At 32.9% G+C, this 18,894-nt stretch overlaps 3 protein-coding genes across 8 annotated transcripts; 2 read left to right on the top strand and 1 right to left on the bottom strand.

The window, feature by feature from the left end:
* Window positions 1–3,427: 3,427 nt before the first annotated feature.
* LOC100258445 (protein DUF642 L-GALACTONO-1,4-LACTONE-RESPONSIVE GENE 2) lies at window positions 3,428–6,481 on the top strand. The gene is made up of 3 exons (XM_002276858.4): window positions 3,428–3,694; window positions 4,348–4,845; window positions 5,806–6,481. The coding sequence occupies exons 1-3, from the start codon at window positions 3,613–3,615 to the stop codon at window positions 6,330–6,332; spliced, it is 1,107 nt and encodes a 368-aa protein (XP_002276894.1). The 5' UTR covers window positions 3,428–3,612; the 3' UTR covers window positions 6,333–6,481.
* A 384-nt stretch (window positions 6,482–6,865) lies between these two features.
* On the bottom strand, window positions 6,866–11,504 carry LOC100261983 (cytochrome b5 domain-containing protein RLF). The gene is made up of 6 exons (XM_010661135.3): window positions 11,344–11,504; window positions 10,747–10,905; window positions 10,222–10,606; window positions 9,470–9,604; window positions 7,755–7,805; window positions 6,866–7,247 (listed from the first exon to the last, which is right to left on the bottom strand). The coding sequence occupies exons 2-6, from the start codon at window positions 10,777–10,779 to the stop codon at window positions 7,171–7,173; spliced, it is 681 nt and encodes a 226-aa protein (XP_010659437.1). The 5' UTR covers window positions 10,780–10,905; window positions 11,344–11,504; the 3' UTR covers window positions 6,866–7,170.
* Window positions 11,505–12,526: 1,022 nt separating this feature from the next.
* Window positions 12,527–18,397, top strand: LOC100263590 (cycloartenol-C-24-methyltransferase). 6 transcript variants are annotated; one of them, XM_002276698.3, is made up of 14 exons: window positions 12,527–12,718; window positions 12,859–12,951; window positions 14,463–14,529; window positions 14,979–15,052; window positions 15,186–15,270; window positions 15,348–15,403; window positions 15,589–15,643; window positions 15,955–16,002; window positions 16,197–16,280; window positions 16,420–16,536; window positions 16,638–16,721; window positions 16,820–16,945; window positions 17,128–17,225; window positions 18,043–18,397. In XM_002276698.3, the coding sequence occupies exons 1-14, from the start codon at window positions 12,555–12,557 to the stop codon at window positions 18,125–18,127; spliced, it is 1,236 nt and encodes a 411-aa protein (XP_002276734.2). In that variant the 5' UTR covers window positions 12,527–12,554; the 3' UTR covers window positions 18,128–18,397. The 6 variants fall into 6 exon arrangements, with proteins under 6 accessions (XP_002276734.2, XP_003633564.2, XP_059598050.1 ...); XM_003633516.3 differs by having other exon boundaries at window positions 12,527–12,748; XM_059742067.1 differs by lacking the exon at window positions 18,043–18,397 and having other exon boundaries at window positions 12,527–12,748; window positions 17,128–17,513.
* The last annotated feature ends 497 nt before the right edge of the window (window positions 18,398–18,894 follow it).

The following is an 18,894-nucleotide window of genomic DNA, read 5'->3' as shown; positions in this document are numbered from 1 at the left end:
AGAAGAACAAATTAGAGAAAAGTCGGTTTATCTCTTTACCCTTATAGTTTTACTTAGATTTCTTGATGAAGAGAAAACTGTAAATATAGTTATTGAGAACCAAATATAAGTAGGATCTATTTTCATATTTCATTAATATAAATGGTTATTTAGAAAATATATCCTCAAGATCAATAGAATTTTAGTACTTAATATTATTAATTATAATTATATTTTAAATTAAATAATAGATAATTAATAATGAAATAAGTCATATGGACCACATTTTTTAAAAAAAAAAACTAACATGAAAAATTAGTGGTTACAATACTTATTATTTATTAGAAGAAAAATTTTACACAATTCCAAGCTTTTAGCATTAAATTTTTTTAAAAATACAAAAATATGACAAGATGACCTAAGATCAGTTGTGGTGGGGCCCAACTCCCATGTTTGCTTTTCCTTGAAAAATATTAATGTTGATATACAAAATCTAGGACATACAATAATGTATGAATAAAAAATAATTTCTTTTTTCTTTCTTTATCTAGACAATAGATTTAATTTTGACAAGAGACAAAGAAAAGGATCTTCGATCACTCCAATGCATGAGCACACCCACATGGCCTATGTAACATAGGGCCCATGATTGCACATGCAATATAGATATAGCATTCCATTTTTAATGAGACTACCCACTTCTCCATTTGCTAATTACAACTTTTAAGCTACCTTATTGAGAGAAAAAATAAAGCGAGAACCACTAAAGATAGGTTGAAGCATGAGAAATTATATCTTTTGTAAAATATCTTATATAAAAGATATTTGACATTGAATTAGATCTTATTTAGGTGGTTTTTAAACAACTCAAGAATCAAAATGAATGTAATTAATTTGAAATTTGATTATAATCATGATTCAAACCAATATAATTCAACAATATTTGAATTTGATTTGGCTTAATTCATTCTATTTGGGTTGAAATTGAACCAATATTTTTTTTTCTTATATTTTTCATCACATTATGCTCAAAAATTAAAATAAAAATTCGAAAATAATGTGCAAGTGTAGGTCAATGGTTTATAGATTAGTGAGAGAGGATCAATGGCTATTGATTAATGGTATTATTATAGTTAATTAACCCAATAATTAATATATATATATATATATAATTCAAATTTCATTGGTTTTAAAATATTTATAATCCGTAATGTGATTGAAATTTTAATTTTTTCTTCTTCTTAAATTTATTAATAAAATTTTAAATTTTGTAAAAAGAGATTTAAGGGGTATTTGGTAAAACCTAATATTTATTATTTAATAGTTTAAATTGATTTTAAGTTAAATTATAGTTAAAGTTGTTGACTTAAAACTTATTACTTATTTTTATTTTAAGTATTAAGGTTGTTTGATAAAATTAATTTAAAATATATTTTAAATCATCAACTTATATATTTATCCTCATAAATTATAATTAGGGTAAAAAATATCAAGTAACAGTGGAGGTTATGAAATAGTAAAAGAGATCGTAAAGATAATTAAGATAAATAAGAGTAAAAAGATAAAGTAAAAATATAAACTTAAGAATAAGTCAATTATTTTTATTTATTACTTAAAATTATTTTTTAGTTTAAGTTATATTATTAAGTTATTTTATTAAACATGTTTAATTGATTTAATAACTTAAATTAAATTATTATTTTATTTTAAACCGAAAACAAAATCATGACCAACACCTGCGATTAAAATAATAAATTGACTAAAATAATAAATTCACAACTAACAAGGACAAGACCCATGTGGGCTAGAAAGAAACAAGGACTAGATGACACATTTATTAGAATCAATGGATTGAGAGGAGCCCACACCCACATGGGTGCTTGTCGGTTTAGCCCACAATTGTTTCCACAAATTAACCGAATCTGACATATCTTGGGTAAGCTAATTTGTTCATACTTTCAATACTTTGAAACCCTAGAAGAAAAAGACATTAACAAACCTCAAATGTTCTTGGTAGATGTGAAAACCTCATCCTTTTCTTAGCATATGGCCATGTGGTAAATATTTTTCCCAATTATTTTTCTTTATATTTTTATTGACTTTAAATAGGTATTAGAAAGGAATCATTTTCAAGTTCTTATATCAGTCTTCGAACTTGAATATACAATCTTGGTCCTTGACCATAGAAGAAAGTAATATTTAAGCTTCTAATCCTAATCATATATTGTTTTTTAATCATTCATTACATTCTTATTTTATATGGTTTAAATAGAGATTAATAGTTGACATTATAAAAATTAGTGGTATTTGTTATCAAAGACTAACCCATAAGTACACTTGATTGAGGTTAATCCATTGAGGGTCACTTTAAGCCTCTTTTTATTGATATTGATTGTAAAATCCCGTTCTTTTTAAACTTCTCACTTTTAATTATTAAAGTAAATTATCAGGAATTAGAAGGTCGGTGAAAATATGACAAATAACCTTATTAGTATTTACTTCATACCTTATTGAAAGACTGAGCTTCAAGGAAAAAAGAGTTAGGAAGAAGTGCATTTTCACTATTCCTAACTCATTGAACCATTCGATAAGAAACATATTTTTTAAATTATTTTTAAAAAAAATCTCAAATTTTGTAATCAATAAATGCATTAGTTATAGTTTTTATTTCAGATTAAAAATATTGATTCATTCTTTTAATTCAAAGAATTAAATAAGAAGGTGATTCATTCTTTTAATTCAAAGAATTAAATAAGAAGGTGTTTGGAATGTGTAACATTACTCATAAGAAGATGGAAGATGACCAACCAAGCATTAATGATGCTTCTATGCATACTCTCAAAAGTCATACAAACATAAATTTGAGTAATTTTGGTGGTTAGGTATTATAACATTTCTATTTTTATTAGGTTAGCTTTGACATAATGTCTACGTTGAGAATTTTGATCTCCATGGTAAAAATAAAAATATTTTAAAAATGAGATAATAAATTTTTTTTTATACCTCAATTTAAAAAAAATAATATTTAAAAGTCTTAAAAAACTATTATATTTTATATAGAAATTACATAATAATAAAATGTATGCTACGAATTTACCAAGAGTATAATTTTTTAGAATTAATGGATTAAACCCGATAAAATAATCATTATATTTATGAATTTATACTTTTTCGTATTTTTATTTGAAGAAAAATTTATTTTTGATATAAATGTATTTAACTATTTTAAGTATTTATATATAGGTTTTTAAAGAAAATAATATTTTTATAAGAAAATAATGAAAATATTTTAGTCAAAATATGGTCAAATAACGATGAAGGATTAGAGTTTTAAAATTGGATTTTCAATAACCATTTTAAACGAATTATTTATTTATTTATTTATTTATTTTTACTGTTGTAAGGATCTAAGCAAAATTACTAGACATGACAAGAATACCCCTGCCATGAATTATGGAGAAGAGGCGTGGAGAAACTGAGACAAAGAGACAAAATTTCACTGAGCATCAGTAGCTCCCTAACGTGATTTCTGCTAACATCTCCTTCTTCCCATCTTCCCGTTGCCCTATAAATCTCGAGCATTCGGCCTACAGATCTGGCATCCACCCGTTTTTGTTTGTGAAAAGTGAGAAAATGGCGGTTTTGATCTCACTCTTGCTTGCTCTCTCCTCTGTGTTCTTCACTGGACCTGCTTTTGCAGGCACATATTTGGAAGGTAATGCTCACATTTCTATCCCCATTTGGATTCTATAAATGGACTGTGTACTGTAATACCATTTGATCTGTTCTTATCTGATGGGTACTTGAATATTTCTTCTGTTCTGCATTTTCTTCTGGCGCAGAAGCAGATCTGCTTTGTTACTTTTTTCCACCTTTTTTGAAAATTTTTCTGCATTTTGTGCTCTTTCTTTCTGGGGTTCAATCTGGGTTTCTCCAGAAATTTTCACTGTTTTTGGTCTCACACAATCTGTTGTACCTACTGTTTTTGTGCTTTTATGGGGTTTTCATTTTTAGGGTTTTTCTCATGCATTGTTCTTTCATATCTCTGTTCTTTGATTTCCATTTCTTTCACTGATTTTGGTGTTCATACAATGTGTTATATCTACTGTGGTTAGTGCTTTCACACCCTTTAATGCCTCCTTGTGTTGTTTTTGCTCCATATTTTTCTTTTGGGGTTTTCCTTTTTAGGGTTTTCCTCAGGCAAATGTTCTTTGATATCTGTGTTCTTTGATTTCCATTTAGGGTTTTTCTTTTCACGGTTTTTCCACATTTAAGGATTTTTCTCAAATATACTAAATCTATTATGTTGAAAGTTAACATTTTTTGTTATTGGGTAACTCCTCAACCTTGCTCTGCCTCTTTCCTCAGGACTCCTCCCAAATGGCAACTTTGAAGAGTCACCCAAGCCAACTGACCTCAAGAAAACAGTGATCAAGGGAAAATACTCACTACCCAAATGGGAAATCAATGGCTCTGTTGAGTACATTGCCGGTGGGCCTCAGCCTGGCGGAATGTTCTTTGCTGTGGCACATGGCGTCCACGCCGTGAGGCTTGGCAATGAGGCTTCCATTTCACAAACCATACCAGTGAAGCCAGGCTCTCTATATGCACTAACCTTTGGGGCATCAAGAACTTGTGCCCAAGATGAGGTATTGAGAGTCTCAGTTCCCCCCCAAACAGGGGACCTCCCCCTGCAGACACTCTATGACAGCTTTGGAGGTGATGTTTATGCTTGGGGATTCAGAGCCACTTCTAATGAGGCCAAGGTGACTTTCCACAATACTGGAGTCCAAGAGGATCCTGCTTGTGGCCCGCTCTTGGATGCAGTTGCTATCAAGGAGCTCTTCCCTCCAATGCCAACCAGAGGTATATCAATTATCTTCATGTTTATGCTTGTTGGTTTAGTAAGTTTGGATTGTACTTTTCAGGTTTTTTGTTGCTCTATGATCTGAGTTCCTTGATATTTGCGATATCGGTTATTGATCTAATCACTTGCTGGTTTCATTTAATCCATAGTGTAGAACTAGGCCATTTGGTTTGGATCTAAAGTGTTCTGAGACTTCACTCTTTATGTTCAAAGAATCACTTGCTGCTCTCTCTAGGTTGTGTCTTAGCTTCTATCCGGGCCTCTTGGCCACACTATGATATGGGTTTTGTCACTTTCCCATGATTCTTGTGGTATGCTTGTTCATAGTTTGAGCAATTCATTCACTTCCTTGATATATCAATCTCTGTGAAATTCTGTAGAATATCTTCTCTAGGAATTTATATAGTGATCTAATCTATAAGAAGTAATATGAGTTCAAGTAATGTGTTGAACAATCTATAGCTTTGGTGGGAATTTTCGTCCTTTTGTTATGGCAATAGAACTGTTGAATTATAAGGGTATATTTGGAAATTGTTCTTAAAACCAGTTCTTTGTTCTTTAGAATAGTCGTCCTAACTTTAAAAGTATGTTGGCAAATTTTGGACCAAATATATTCTGAAAATAAGTGAGTTTAAGGAATGAATTTAAAGCATTTTTAGCTATTTTTTTTAAAGTATTCTGAGAAATAATTGAAAAAGTAAGTCGAAAACTTTTGCATTGTATTTCAGCTCAAAGAACTTTTGAAGAAAAATTTATCAGAAAACATCACAGAATTGTCTTTCAGAAATTATTCACAAAAACTGATTTTTGAAAATTATTATCAAAAATAATATCAAACAAACGTTAAATCTCCAAAATAGTAGATAGGTACACAACAAATAGATGTGACACCCATGAATGGTGTAGTTTGTCTTGGGATTTCATAATTTGATTAATACCCTTTTACTGATTTCTTGCAGATAACTTGGTCAAGAACAGTGGATTCGAGGAAGGTCCTCATCTGTTGATCAACTCTTCCAATGGTGTCCTCCTCCCTCCCAAACAGGAAGATCTCACATCCCCGCTGCCCGGTTGGATCATTGAGTCCCTCAAAGCTGTGAAGTTCATAGACAAAAAGCACTTCAACGTCCCCTTCGGCCTTGCTGCAGTTGAACTCCTCGCAGGAAGAGAAAGCGCCATTGCCCAGGTCCTTCGAACAGTTCCCAACAAGCTCTACAATCTCACATTCAGCATAGGAGACGGGAAGAATGGTTGCCATGGAGACATGATGATCGAAGCATTTGCAGCTAAAGACAGCTTCAAAGCTCCCTTCAAATCCAGAGGAAAAGGAGAGTTCAAGACTGTAAGTTTCAAGTTCAAAGCCATTGCAGCCAGGACCAGACTCACATTCTTCAGCTCTTTCTACCACACCAGGATTGATGACTTTGGATCGCTCTGTGGCCCTGTCCTCGATCAAGTTAGGGTTTTCTCAATCCGTAAGCCTTAATTCTATCTTCATCAAACTACATAGGGATCCATCCGTAAGAGAGTGAATGGATATTTGATCCCAGTTTTGTAACATGTGGTGTACTTCAATACTTGTCTGAACTATTTGCAGTTTTAATACTTACTAGTGGTATGGCTTTGCCCTTTAAATTGTGTTGGTAGAAAAATGTCTATAAAGCTCATTCATAAAATGATAGGGGTGCAATTTGAGCAGGTCCAATCCAATCCCATCTGAGCCCAACCCGATTTTGGCCAAACTTAGATAGCCTGAGGTTTTTTTTTTTGTGCAATCCAGCTCACTTTGTTACCCAACCAACCCAAATCTAACTGATACATTTTTCTCCAACCTGAGCATAGGAAAAAGGGTCAGGTTTGATCGGTTGAATAACTCAGGCTACAAATTGGTTTGGATTGCATCGAGCAGGTGCCGTCATTTATTCCTGGTTTAGGCTTGGGTTGACTATCAGACTGAGCCAACCCGAGAAGTTCATGAACCTATCATTACATCCAGATTCAAAGCTTACCAAAAGCAAATGATTCAAAATATCATAGAATAGATGAATGAATGATTGCATTAGCCTCAGAACAGTTACAATAATTAAAATGCTTAGAGGCAATGTAATATGGTCAGAAAGTTCCAAGATATTATTACAACAATTTCTGAGTAATACAGCATTACCCCACAGTGAGTTTTGAACTTATTGTCAAAGTGTGATATTATTGCGAGAGGTTCACAACAGCTTACTAGAAAATTGGAAATCTCGAGCGATCTTGGTAAAATGAGGTATAATGAATTGGGGTGGAGATGCATTTCTTGATTACTGGAACATAGCTGCAGGTCACTGGCTATCGTCTAAAGTACCCACAAGGCATTTCTCCAGTAAAAATTCAGCATTCACCCAAGCGTGGTATTTGTCTGAATGAAGAATCAAGGATAGCAATTCCTGTGTGCATCAAATTTTTGAAGAGGCAAAAGAAAGGACCAAAATGAAGGGACTGCCATCTAAGCCTATAACTTGAAGCATGGGTGTTATTTCCTAGCTCCAGGGATTGGCAGTTCCACTAATCAAGGTAACACTGACTTGGCTGACCAATCTAGGGCTACGAATGGCTAATAGCTTGGTCGATCATAAACATTATGATTCACATGACTTGAAGAATTCCTTCCTAAAAATTGAACATCTAAAAAATAACACGGTCCAAGTCAGATGGGCATCATATGGTCATGCATGAAGATGTTCCCATAGAGATCCAAGTACTCAAATTCATGATGGTCTTAAAATAGGAGAGAAGCCGATAAGAAAGAAAAAAAAAAATCAGCCACTGGATCTAATAATTGAGTCCAACGAAACATCGATGTTTTTTATCAACTGTAGGGGCTACATAACAAAAGTAAAGTCATGTAAAGCCCAGCAAAGGATACTAAATAAAGATGTGCAGTCTTTCCCCACCGCCTTCATTAGCATATCAACACCTGAGAAAGGGAATGTCAAAAACAAAAACAAAAAATAGTTTATGCATGTATTTCATAACAAGCTAATGGATGAGATTTGATATAAACACATACCATGTAAAGACACTAAATGTGGAATGCCAGAAGGAAACTTATAAAATCCTTTAGTACTATTTTATATAACACCAAAGATACAGTAAAAGTTTAGCTTATAATTTATAAGTTGCACAGTTTTATTGCACAACCTTGCTTCTGTAGTCTATGATCTTTTAGAACAATGGAACTCAAAAAAAAAAATCAGAAATGATTTCAACTGGACTAGTTTCTAGTACTCTTAATCTTAATTTGGTATTCTTCTTTATGGTTATATATAAATGATTTGAAAAGAAAACGAGTCTAAGTCTAAAAACAACAGTTTTTGAAACAAACCACATGATCTTAACTCTAAAGGTCATAGTCAAGTTTAAATGATAGCACAATTACATTAAAATATCTGAAACCGTGGCACCTCAATTTCCTTTTGAGAAAGAGATTCAGAAGGCAGTTCATAATTAGTGATCATAAGTTGTAAGACATGGATTCTGAGTATGCTATCTGTAAAACTTTACAAAACAGCAATAAAACCAGCCATACCGTTGCAATCCATGACTTCAGAACACTCAGCAAACCAGAAACCATATACTGATAGAATTAGGAATAACTCTAATTGTAATAACATTAGGCAAGATATATAAGATAGTTTGGATGTATACTAAGTAAACCAACAATATCAGAAGGTTAAAACAGAAATGTATACAAGACTACAAAAAGGGAGAGGCTAGAAAAGAAATGGTCTGAAGGGATGAAAGAAATTTGAAATCTCATGCTTTAAAACCATGTTAATACCAGAAATTATGAGAGAATGATATCACTGAGCAACATGAACCTTATGATTGTTCTAAACAAAGATCAAGTTCATCAGGTGGTTCTAATAGATAAGGAAAATTCTATCATTTTGCAAACCATCAAAAACATGAAAAAAAAAAAAAAAATGGACAACAGAAGCTGATGCAAACACACAATAGCGTAGAATAAAATAGAACCCTAATCAAGCATGCTGCATCAATGGAGATTGGGACAAAATTATAGGCTTGAATATCCAAAAAAGCTTCTATGAGTAGCATTCCTAAAACACCAGATATCTATTGGGAAACTATTGGAGGAATTAGTGGCCTTCAAGAAATTTAGACCACAACTATTGAAAATCAAAACCTAAAACTAATGTTCCTCTATTTTATCAGCATTGTGGTCCAGATTCGGATGTAACTAACAGAAACGAGCTGTTCATGAACAACTTTGAAATTAAAAGGAAAAAAGGGCAACCCCACTACTAAGAAAGATGTTCACTTCTTGGGTTTGTGCAAGGTTCCAAGTTCAAGTCCCAATGGGGCAAAAATTTACCTATCAAAAAAAAAAAAAAAAAAGATGTTCACTTCTTAAAATATCCCCAATATGTAGGCAGAAAAGGGGCAAGGCCAGATTCATACTGATAGGTAACCACATCAGGAACAGAGAAAAGACGACTAAAACAATGACAAATAACTAATAACCTCGTCAGAATTTAGATCATGACAATTCCATTGAAGATACAGAGACACAGAATTTTGTCCAGTTGAGATTTTAGCATAATAAAATCCAATTCATACCTCCAGGATGAAATTTCATATATGGAGACAAATTGTATACACGGCCTTTCAGAACAGTCCACATGGAACCTTCCATTCTATGCTGTTTAACTTCATTCATAGAAATAAGCCTCTTATTTGACTGTCCATTTAATCCTGAAATACATAATTCATGAGATCAACAAGAAAGTAGTGTCTGGTATTATAATCGTTACATGTGAGACATCATAGCAAAATAAAATTCAACTAAAAAGCACAGTCATCCTGTCTACTAGGTTATAAGGAATCTCACAATATGGGGATGATTGACAGATTCAGGCTGCCTATTAGATACGTCATAACAAGTGGGCCTCCCAGCTGTCAAAGAACAGCTTTGAAAGGAAGAAAATGAAAATGGTGATGCCAGAAGATATGGACTTAGAGAAGAAGGCTTGAAATGAATTTAACAGAGATGAGAAAATTTTCTATTAACTGTGGTTTGTGTATCATTAGTAGAACATCTTCAAAAAGTTGAGCCTTAAGTTTCATAATGCCACGGGTTATAGGCATTATGCATCTTCAAAAGAATGAAAAAGCAAAGCTCAAAAAAGGCTACTTGTTAAGACAATTATTCAACCATAAGTGAACCTCATGAATAGGATGACACCAAACACAATAAAAAATAAGAGAAATTCCACAAGAAGTACTAAAAGAACACCATACATTAACAAAAATATACTGAGGTATTTTGTCCAAAATAATAATAATAATACAAGAGCCTCTCAACTCTATACCTGCAAGATCAGGATGTGTTTGAGTAAGCTTTAGCCAATCCATTTGACTATAACCCTTCTCAAAAGGAACCTTGGCCCGAGCTACAGGCTTCCTTGTAGCACTCTTCTGTGGGACCTTAACTGAACTTCCAGCATCCTTGGTTGCTGCTTGTCTTGACAATTCATTTGATTTTTTGGGAGACGATGTATCGATGACTTTAAAAGACAAAGAACCAACTGTTGCCTCCTTCGAGGTAGAATTATTTGGTGACTTACCTTTCCATAGAAAACCACCATTCCCATTACCAACAACCTCACTAGAGAATTCATCATTTATGGTGATGCCACCAATTCCCGGCACAAGTTCCTGTGCCTCAAAACCATCTTGATTGACAGACGAACCAACCTAAACAAACACCCATTAGTTTTGCTGAATTTAAATAGTGACATAAAAGGTTCTATTGCTACACATCAAACTCTCTGTAGCCTCTTACAAAATCAAATTAAGTATAGAATCATTCTACAAAAAATAAATATTGAACTTGCCTGACAAAAGGTGAAGTCATTATCATTGTCCATCTAATACACTGCAGATTTTCGAATTGGCTTAGATGCTTTGGTCAATCTGTACTGTACACAGATTCAATTGCCAACAAGTTTTCTTTGTGATTCCCACGGATTTTTTTTCTGATCAGGTTTCACTAGCTGCGATGATTCAACCAAGAGATGATCTCACAAACAGGATTCAGGCTACTATATTCTAGGTTTAAAATATTCATCCATGTAAAGGCATTATAATATCTACGAATAGTATTCACTACATTTTCCTAAGAATCTATCCAAAATTTCCTTAGTTTGCCACTAATTTCCATTATATTCCCAAATCAATATCAATAGGTAGCTAAAAAAACTGATGACATATAAGAACAAGGGGAAAAAAATAATTGTTTTCTATTCCTCATATTCCAAATTGGGAAAAAGGAACGAACAAGAGTATTTAACAAGATACTTTCTTAAATCTTGAAAAAAAAAAAAAAAGGATATATTCAGACAGGAAATCCAATTCCTTTCCATACCTTTTCTTTTTCAGTTTTCTCGGGAACCAAACAATAAGAAATAAATTGATCGAGGCTAGAACTATACCAAATCCGACGGCAGCTTTCCCGCGGAGGCCTCAGCGATGGGCGGCAACGGAGTGGCGGTGATCGTAGCCGGAGATGGAAATGACGGTGATGGCAACGGTGGGATTGGGCGTTTTTTCTTCCTCTTATTCTGGACTTGGTCTCTGAAAATATGTATTCTGCAATATGTGGTGGAATTCCACCCGCCATGTCATCAATTCCAATTTCCACGTCATCAAACTATAATAGAGTGAAATTTCCACGTCATTAAACTGATAGTAATTTCTTAAAAAAAAATAATTTAATTGAATTTTTAATATGCCAAATAGATCTAATTAAGTTAGCATTTTTTTTTCAACAAAAAAAAAAATCACATTTAAAAGTCTGAAAGTAACTATTGAATTTTTTTTTTCAAAATTTATTTTTTATTATATAATATATTATAAAAAATTGTTAAAAACATTTTTTATTTATATTTAACTACAAAGTTAATTTTTTATAAAATAATTATTTTAGAGAAGTATTATAAAAAACGGAACCTAAATAAGCTTGTGAATAGATATTTAGGGGACAAATATCATAAAACTAAGTTGGGGTAATATTAAGTTTATTGTTATATATTATATAAATTTAAATATATAATTAAAAATATTAATGATATTTTATTTTTTATATTTGATATATCAAATTACATAATTAAGATAAATATAAACATATTAAATTTTATTAAATAGAACATATATAATACTTAAGTTTAAAGATATATTTAAGATGAAAAGAAAATTATAATATTTAATTTATTTATAAGTTTATATATTTTATTATTTTAAAATTTTAAAAATTATTATCTTAACTAATTTATATTATTTTCATATTTATAATTGATTGGTTATTATAAAAATGAATATGAATGTAAATATTTGCATTTATTTAATGGTTTAATATGATAAAATTTGATAAATACATTTTTATTGGACAATAATATTACAAAGGTAATGCTTAGCTAGGTGTTTAGGCTTTTGGTTTTACACTTGGGAGGACAAGATTCAAATCCCCTCAACGCATTCTCTTTTCTTCCCTTTAATTCCACATCCTACATGGGAAGATTGTGGATTATTTGTGGAGTATAAATATTTAATTACATGGATAAAAAAAAGATTACTTGGACAAATATCCTGGGAAGGGCACTATTCTTCCGAGTCATCACGTGCGCAAACCCAATACATCACGTGCATGCCGACGTGGCAAACGCACGAACCGTGCCACCCTTTTGTCGTCTCGCTAAAACCCACTCATCTCTGCGCTGTCCTTCCTCCATTTCTCTCTCGCTTCACTCCCTCACTTTCCAACTCCCTCTCTCTGTCTCTAGGGTTTCCTTCCAGATCCTCTCTTTCCACGTACTACACCAATCCGCATTTTCGTTTCCGGTTTTGTTTATCCCGATTTAAAACTCTCTGTGTGTGTTTTTTTTGGAAGTTTTGTTGTTAAGAATCGGATGATTTTGATTGAAATGGAGTTTGTTTTCTGGTGACTGTAGATTTGCGGAGATGTCGAAGGCTGGAGCTTTGGATCTCGCATCTGGTGTCGGCGGGAAGATTCAGAAAGATGAAGTGCTTTCCGCTGTTGAAAAGTACGAAAAAAAAGAAGAGAAAATTCTATGTTTTTTCTCTCTTTGCTTTGTTGTTTACTTTGGATTGATGCCTGAATCTCTGTTCTGGAATTTTCTTCTTCTTTTTCTTCGTATCACTGAAAATGAGATTAGTTTTGCATTAATTACTCTTTATAATGAGTTTAGATCCCTTACGCACTTTCAATCAATGCCAATTTTGATATTGACCCTGTCAACAGTCAAATCTAGTGAAACGAAAGTGTAATCCGTTGGGATTCTTTGAGAACTTTGCCTTATTGTATGGATCTATTGCGTACGTTGATCGGAATTTTGGTGATAGTTAGATTGTCGAGATTGCAATACGGCTGATGTGGGCAGCTGTGGGTCCTTAGTTTGGGTTGTGTACTGAGTGAAGTACATTTCGTTTAAGTTCTGGTAAAAGGTCACGATCTGTCTACTGATCTTATGTTTGTGCTAAGGCTTCGATGTACTGAAATGTTTCACGATTGAATTGTGTTCTCCGCCTGGTATATTCTTGGCTTTGGTAGCTGAAAATCAGGGAAAATGAAAGGAAGATATTTAGAAGGCTAGGGGTTTGAATTGTTGTTGTAATTAACTTTATTTTGTCCTGTTGGCCACTGTTGCTTGACAAGAAAGCAATTTTAAGCTTTGTTTTTTTTTTTTTTTTTTTGAAAATGATGTGACTGGTGAAAGATAGTGCACCAATGCTCTTGGATATTATCTAAAAAACAACAAAACAAACAAACAAATAAATAAATAAATAAAAAATAAGGGGGAAGAAAAACAAAGAAAAGAAAATACGAGCATGAATTTTGGTGTAGATCACAATTCTCGTATACTATGGGGAATTACTTAGGGATTTGCACATTAAGGTCTGAAAGGGACCTGCATTATAGGATTTGAATGATCTGGAATCACAGCTTATTTCCCAGAGAGACGTGGTCCAAGAAAAATAGAGTAAGCCAGTTTATTCATCTTGGGGATTCTAGAATTTTCTTATCATCTTTCTGTGTCTATGAATCCTCTAGTTTTCTGCACAAGATGTTATCATGAGCTTTGTAAAAAGACTAACACAGCCTTTGGTTGCTGTTGAAAAAGGGATGTTGTCATTACAATTTCATTGCCCTTATGCTTTATCTTCAAAGCATTTTCATTCTATATTATCAAAGAATTGCACATAATAAATTTACCTACCAAAAAAAAAAACAAAAAGAATTGCACATAATAAATTTATTTCAGTGTCCATGGCCTGCATTCTTTGTAAAATGGCATATGGAAGATTTTGGAGTTTCTTTCCTTCACTTTATAGAATTATTGGTGTTATGCACAAATTATTAATATTCTTATACTGTAGACATGGTTGTTATGTGAGTTTAAGCTTTTTGAAAAATATCTGTATATGTTTTTTACTGATTCCTGGCATGGCATACATGATAGCCTGAGTATCTGGTGCTTGAGATTTGTTAGATGTATTTGAACATTTTAGTAAGAGTTTCAGGTTAATGCTTCAGGTATGAGAAGTATCATGTCTGTTATGGTGGTGAAGAAGAAGAGAGGAAAGCTAATTACAGTGACATGGTAACAGAAGCCCTTATGTTCCTACTTGTCCTTCATTTAAAAGTTAGCTATAGCTTTTCCCCCCCTCAATTCCTTTTTAAAATATACAACTTTAGTGTCATTCTGGATTATTTGATTTCAATTTTTCTTTTCCCCTTTAATGATTGCATCTGCTACATTATTTTAAAAATCACAATGTGTTGAGATCTTATATTTATTTCTTTGAGATATTGCCAAAAATAAAAATAAAAAAAGAAGAAAAAAGAATAGCTCCAGGATAACAAGTTGCCAAATATCCATTTTGATGAAGCCTCTTCTCTACAAGGCTCTTCTGAAAGAAACAATTTTTCTGAAGCTGTATCACACTAGATGCCCAATGTAGGCTTTTGATGTACTGTTTTTATGTGAAATTAACTGACCGTCTAAACAAGACCATCTAATCTATAAGATTTGCCTCATGTGGATTTCAGGTTAATAAATATTATGATCTTGTTACCAGCTTCTATGAATTTGGATGGGGAGAGTCTTTCCATTTTGCACCCAGGTTTTTATTCATCTTAAAATATTATCTTCCCTGCTTTCTTTTAAATTTCTGCAATTTCAATAGTATTATGTTTCATGTTAGGTACCTCTGCTGCTTCTAAAAACTAATAAAAAATATGATGTTATGCATGCAGATGGAAAGGGGAGTCTCTCCGAGAGAGCATCAGGCGACATGAGCACTTCCTTGCTTTGCAACTAGGTGTGAAGCCTGGACAGAAGGTTTGTCTTCTTTGTTTATTTTTGCATTACAACATGGGAAAAACATTGGTAATTTGATTTTTCTTCCATTACTATAGGTGTTGGATGTAGGATGTGGAATTGGTGGACCACTAAGAGAAATTGCTCGATTTAGGTAATGGTTTTATTACTTGAACTTCTTTTTCTGCTTGGGTTTGGTTGTTGGTGCTCTTTCTCTCTCTTTTTTTTTTTTTTTTTTGTTTCTAATATCATTGATCATGGCATAACAAAAGCATAGTCCTGTATAGTAATTCTGTATGCTGATTTATACCATGATTTATTTATCTTGGTGATTTGCAGCTCAACATCGGTTACGGGGTTGAATAACAATGAATATCAAATAACAAGAGGAAGGGTATGTAAATGAGTAAAAGCTTAAATCCACTGCAATAGCTCCCATAAGAATGAGTTTTTATGTTTTATTATAGTTTTAGGTATTCTATAGCAATGGTTTGAACTACTTATTTTGTTTCTATTTCTGACTTCAGCATTAGAACAAGTCACCAAGATTAGGATGATGGCCATTTGGTTTGTTTCATTTCCAATGGCCAGTAACATTCTGCATGCCTTGCTTGTACATGGGCTGCACCCTTTTCTGGCACTTTTTAATTTTGTTTTAATTTATTCATTAAAACAAAATACTTATGAGCTACTGTTTCTCCATAGGAACTGAACTGCATTGCTGGAGTGGACAAAACCTGTGACTTTGTGAAGGTTGTTATCATTCTAGATAAAGTTCATGTTCTTGTTGCAACTCCTTTCCAAATGCTTTCTCAAATTTTTTTTTGGGGTTATTTCTCTTGATGTTATTTTTTTATTAATAAAAGCACTTAAATAGATTTGATTGATATGATAACAAGGTTACATTGATGGACCTCTTTATGATTAATTTTGTCATATCACTGCAGGCTGACTTCATGAAAATGCCATTTTCTGATAATACTTTTGATGCGGTATATGCGATTGAAGCAACCTGTCATGCTCCTGATGCGGTACATTATTTTACAATTATCCATAATCAATTCCAGACTTTCGTATAAATCTCTCTTGTTTGAGGCTGCAATGTCAACATCTGTTTTGAATATTATTTTAGCTGTTTGTTTACGGTGGTTTTATTTCTGGTTGAAATAGCTTGGATGCTATAAAGAGATCTACAGAGTATTGAAGCCTGGCCAGTGTTTTGCTGCATATGAATGGTGCATGACTGATGCCTTTGATCCCAATAACCAAGAACACCAAAAAATCAAGGTTATAAATGCTTGAAGCATATAATCCTGATATTTGTGTACCTGTTTGACCTATTACTTGCTCTTAAATGATTGATAACATAATAAATTCCATGGTTACAGGCAGAAATAGAAATTGGTGATGGCCTTCCAGACATCAGATTGACTAGACAATGCCTTGAAGCCCTAAAACAAGCAGGTTTTGAGGTGAGTGAAAACCTATGTTTCTTGTACTGAACCTCCTATGAGTTTGTGAGAAAATGATCAGCAGGAGGGTCTTATCTCTGTTTTTGTTCTCTATCAAGGTTATTTGGGAGAAAGACCTAGCTGTGGGCTCACCTCTTCCTTGGTACTTGCCTTTAGATAAAAGTCACTTCTCATTAAGTAGCTTCCGTCTAACAGCTGTTGGACGTTTCATTACTAAAAACATGGTAAGGTTTTCATATGCTGCCTCATGCTCTTGTTACGTTTTCTTTAACTCTTCAAAAATGACAAAATTATCCCCTTGGGAGTTGCTCTTTATGCTTTGGAACTCTGGTATTTCCTGAGTATTCTTTTTGTTCTTAATATATTGAAAGCATAATTAGTGCTTGGTTTTCTTCTACCATTTTAGGTCAAGGCTCTAGAATTTGTGGGACTTGCTCCAAAGGGAAGTCAAAGAGTTCAAGCTTTTCTAGAGAAAGCTGCAGAAGGGCTAGTTGATGGTGGAAAGTATGACTTCTCTTCCCTAAACAGAATTTTCTTTCATATCATTCTTCCCATCCTATGTAAGAATGGGAATATATCAAACTTATTTGTTAGAGTATCTTGTTTCTGATCCTATCTTCGTACTTGAAAAGCGGTCCTCATCCCCATAGTTTTTAGGAGTGGGAACATGGTAAATGTGCAGAGTGCAAAACTATAAGGTCCATTAGGTGGGCTTAGTCATCAAAGACACTACTAGGCCAATACCAATAATTGGCACAAGTGGGTGATTTTGGACGCACATTAGTAGAACTTTTTTGCTATGTTTGGTTCTAGGAAAGTACCAAGTAAAGAAAAAAATGTTCAGGAAAAATATTTTCTCATGTTTGATTTTAGTATGAAAAATATGAAATAAAATCAAATATAGTTTAAAGTAGTTAAAAACTGATACATTTTCAAATTATGTAAAGAAGAGTTAAAATAAGTCAAATCGATATGAAAATAATTTTTTCATTCATTTTTTCCTTCCAATTTTTTTTTCTATTTTCTTTTCTTTGCATTTTTTTGAAAACCAAACATAACCTTTGGTAATCATTGGAAGGATTCAACTGTCCAGTGAAATCGAGTAAAATCAGACGATTCAAAATGATCCTACATTGACCTAATCATTAGGATTAAACCACAGACCTACCTTCTCCTTTACACACTCCAAGCCAATTGATAAACGATTATCTGAAAAGAGAGGCTTCTAAAGTTCGTATTTTATATGTATTGATTTACACATTCTTTTCTTTTCAGTGCTAATTTCCATCAACTACTAACCCAATTATGTGACTACTTCCAGGAAAGAGATCTTCACACCCATGTATTTCTTCTTGGCTCGAAAACCAAACTCAGATGGTCAGTTATGTGGCAGTTGGACCCAATAACCCGCTGTAGGTATCAAATCAAAAACTCTCTTAGAACTGGGAGTTGACCGGCCTAGGCTGACTTTTGGTGTGTGATTGCTTGTCTTCTTTCGGTTTCCTGCAAGTTTATTTGGCTCTCACCATATTTTTTTTGATAGACCTTATTTGGCTCTCACCATATTTTTTTTTTTTGATAGACCTTATTTGGCTCTCACCATATGTTATCAGCTTCGTCTCCCATTACAATTTCTTCACATATCCGATGAATGAATTTTTCTATAACTTGCTTCATTCCCTTTTGCCTATCTTGTATGTATTATCTTGTTTTTAATTCTATGATGCTTTAGAGTCATGCGCTGCCATATGGCAGAATGTGATTGAAAGCCAGTGGCGTGCTAGTTGTATGAGAATATGCCCGTTGCCTGCGCCGTTTCCTTATTAGCCTGTTTCGTAAACAGAAAATTGTTTTTGAAACTCGAAAGTCCAATTAGATTTTTTTTTTCTTGAAAATTTGTAATGAAAATATGGCATTTTCTAAAAATATTTTTAATTATTTTAAATAAATAATTATATAAATGGTACGAGGAATGATTGAAAATACAGAATTATATAAACGTCATTTTTAAGACATATTTGAAAATGCAAAAAACGGGTTAAGAAGATTCCAAGTTTTTAAATAATTTGTTTCAAAAAACATCAGTTTTGAAACTATTGCCAAAAATTGTTTGTAAGTTTTATTTGGAAATTGTTCTTCAAAATGGTCGTTTGTTCAATGGTAAATTTATAAA

Source organism: Vitis vinifera, chromosome 13 (genome assembly GCF_030704535.1).
Source record: "Vitis vinifera cultivar Pinot Noir 40024 chromosome 13, ASM3070453v1".
Taxonomy (NCBI): domain Eukaryota; kingdom Viridiplantae; phylum Streptophyta; class Magnoliopsida; order Vitales; family Vitaceae; genus Vitis; species Vitis vinifera.
The sequence above is the reverse complement of the archived record's forward strand: the minus strand, read 5'-3'. Positions and strand labels throughout refer to the sequence as shown.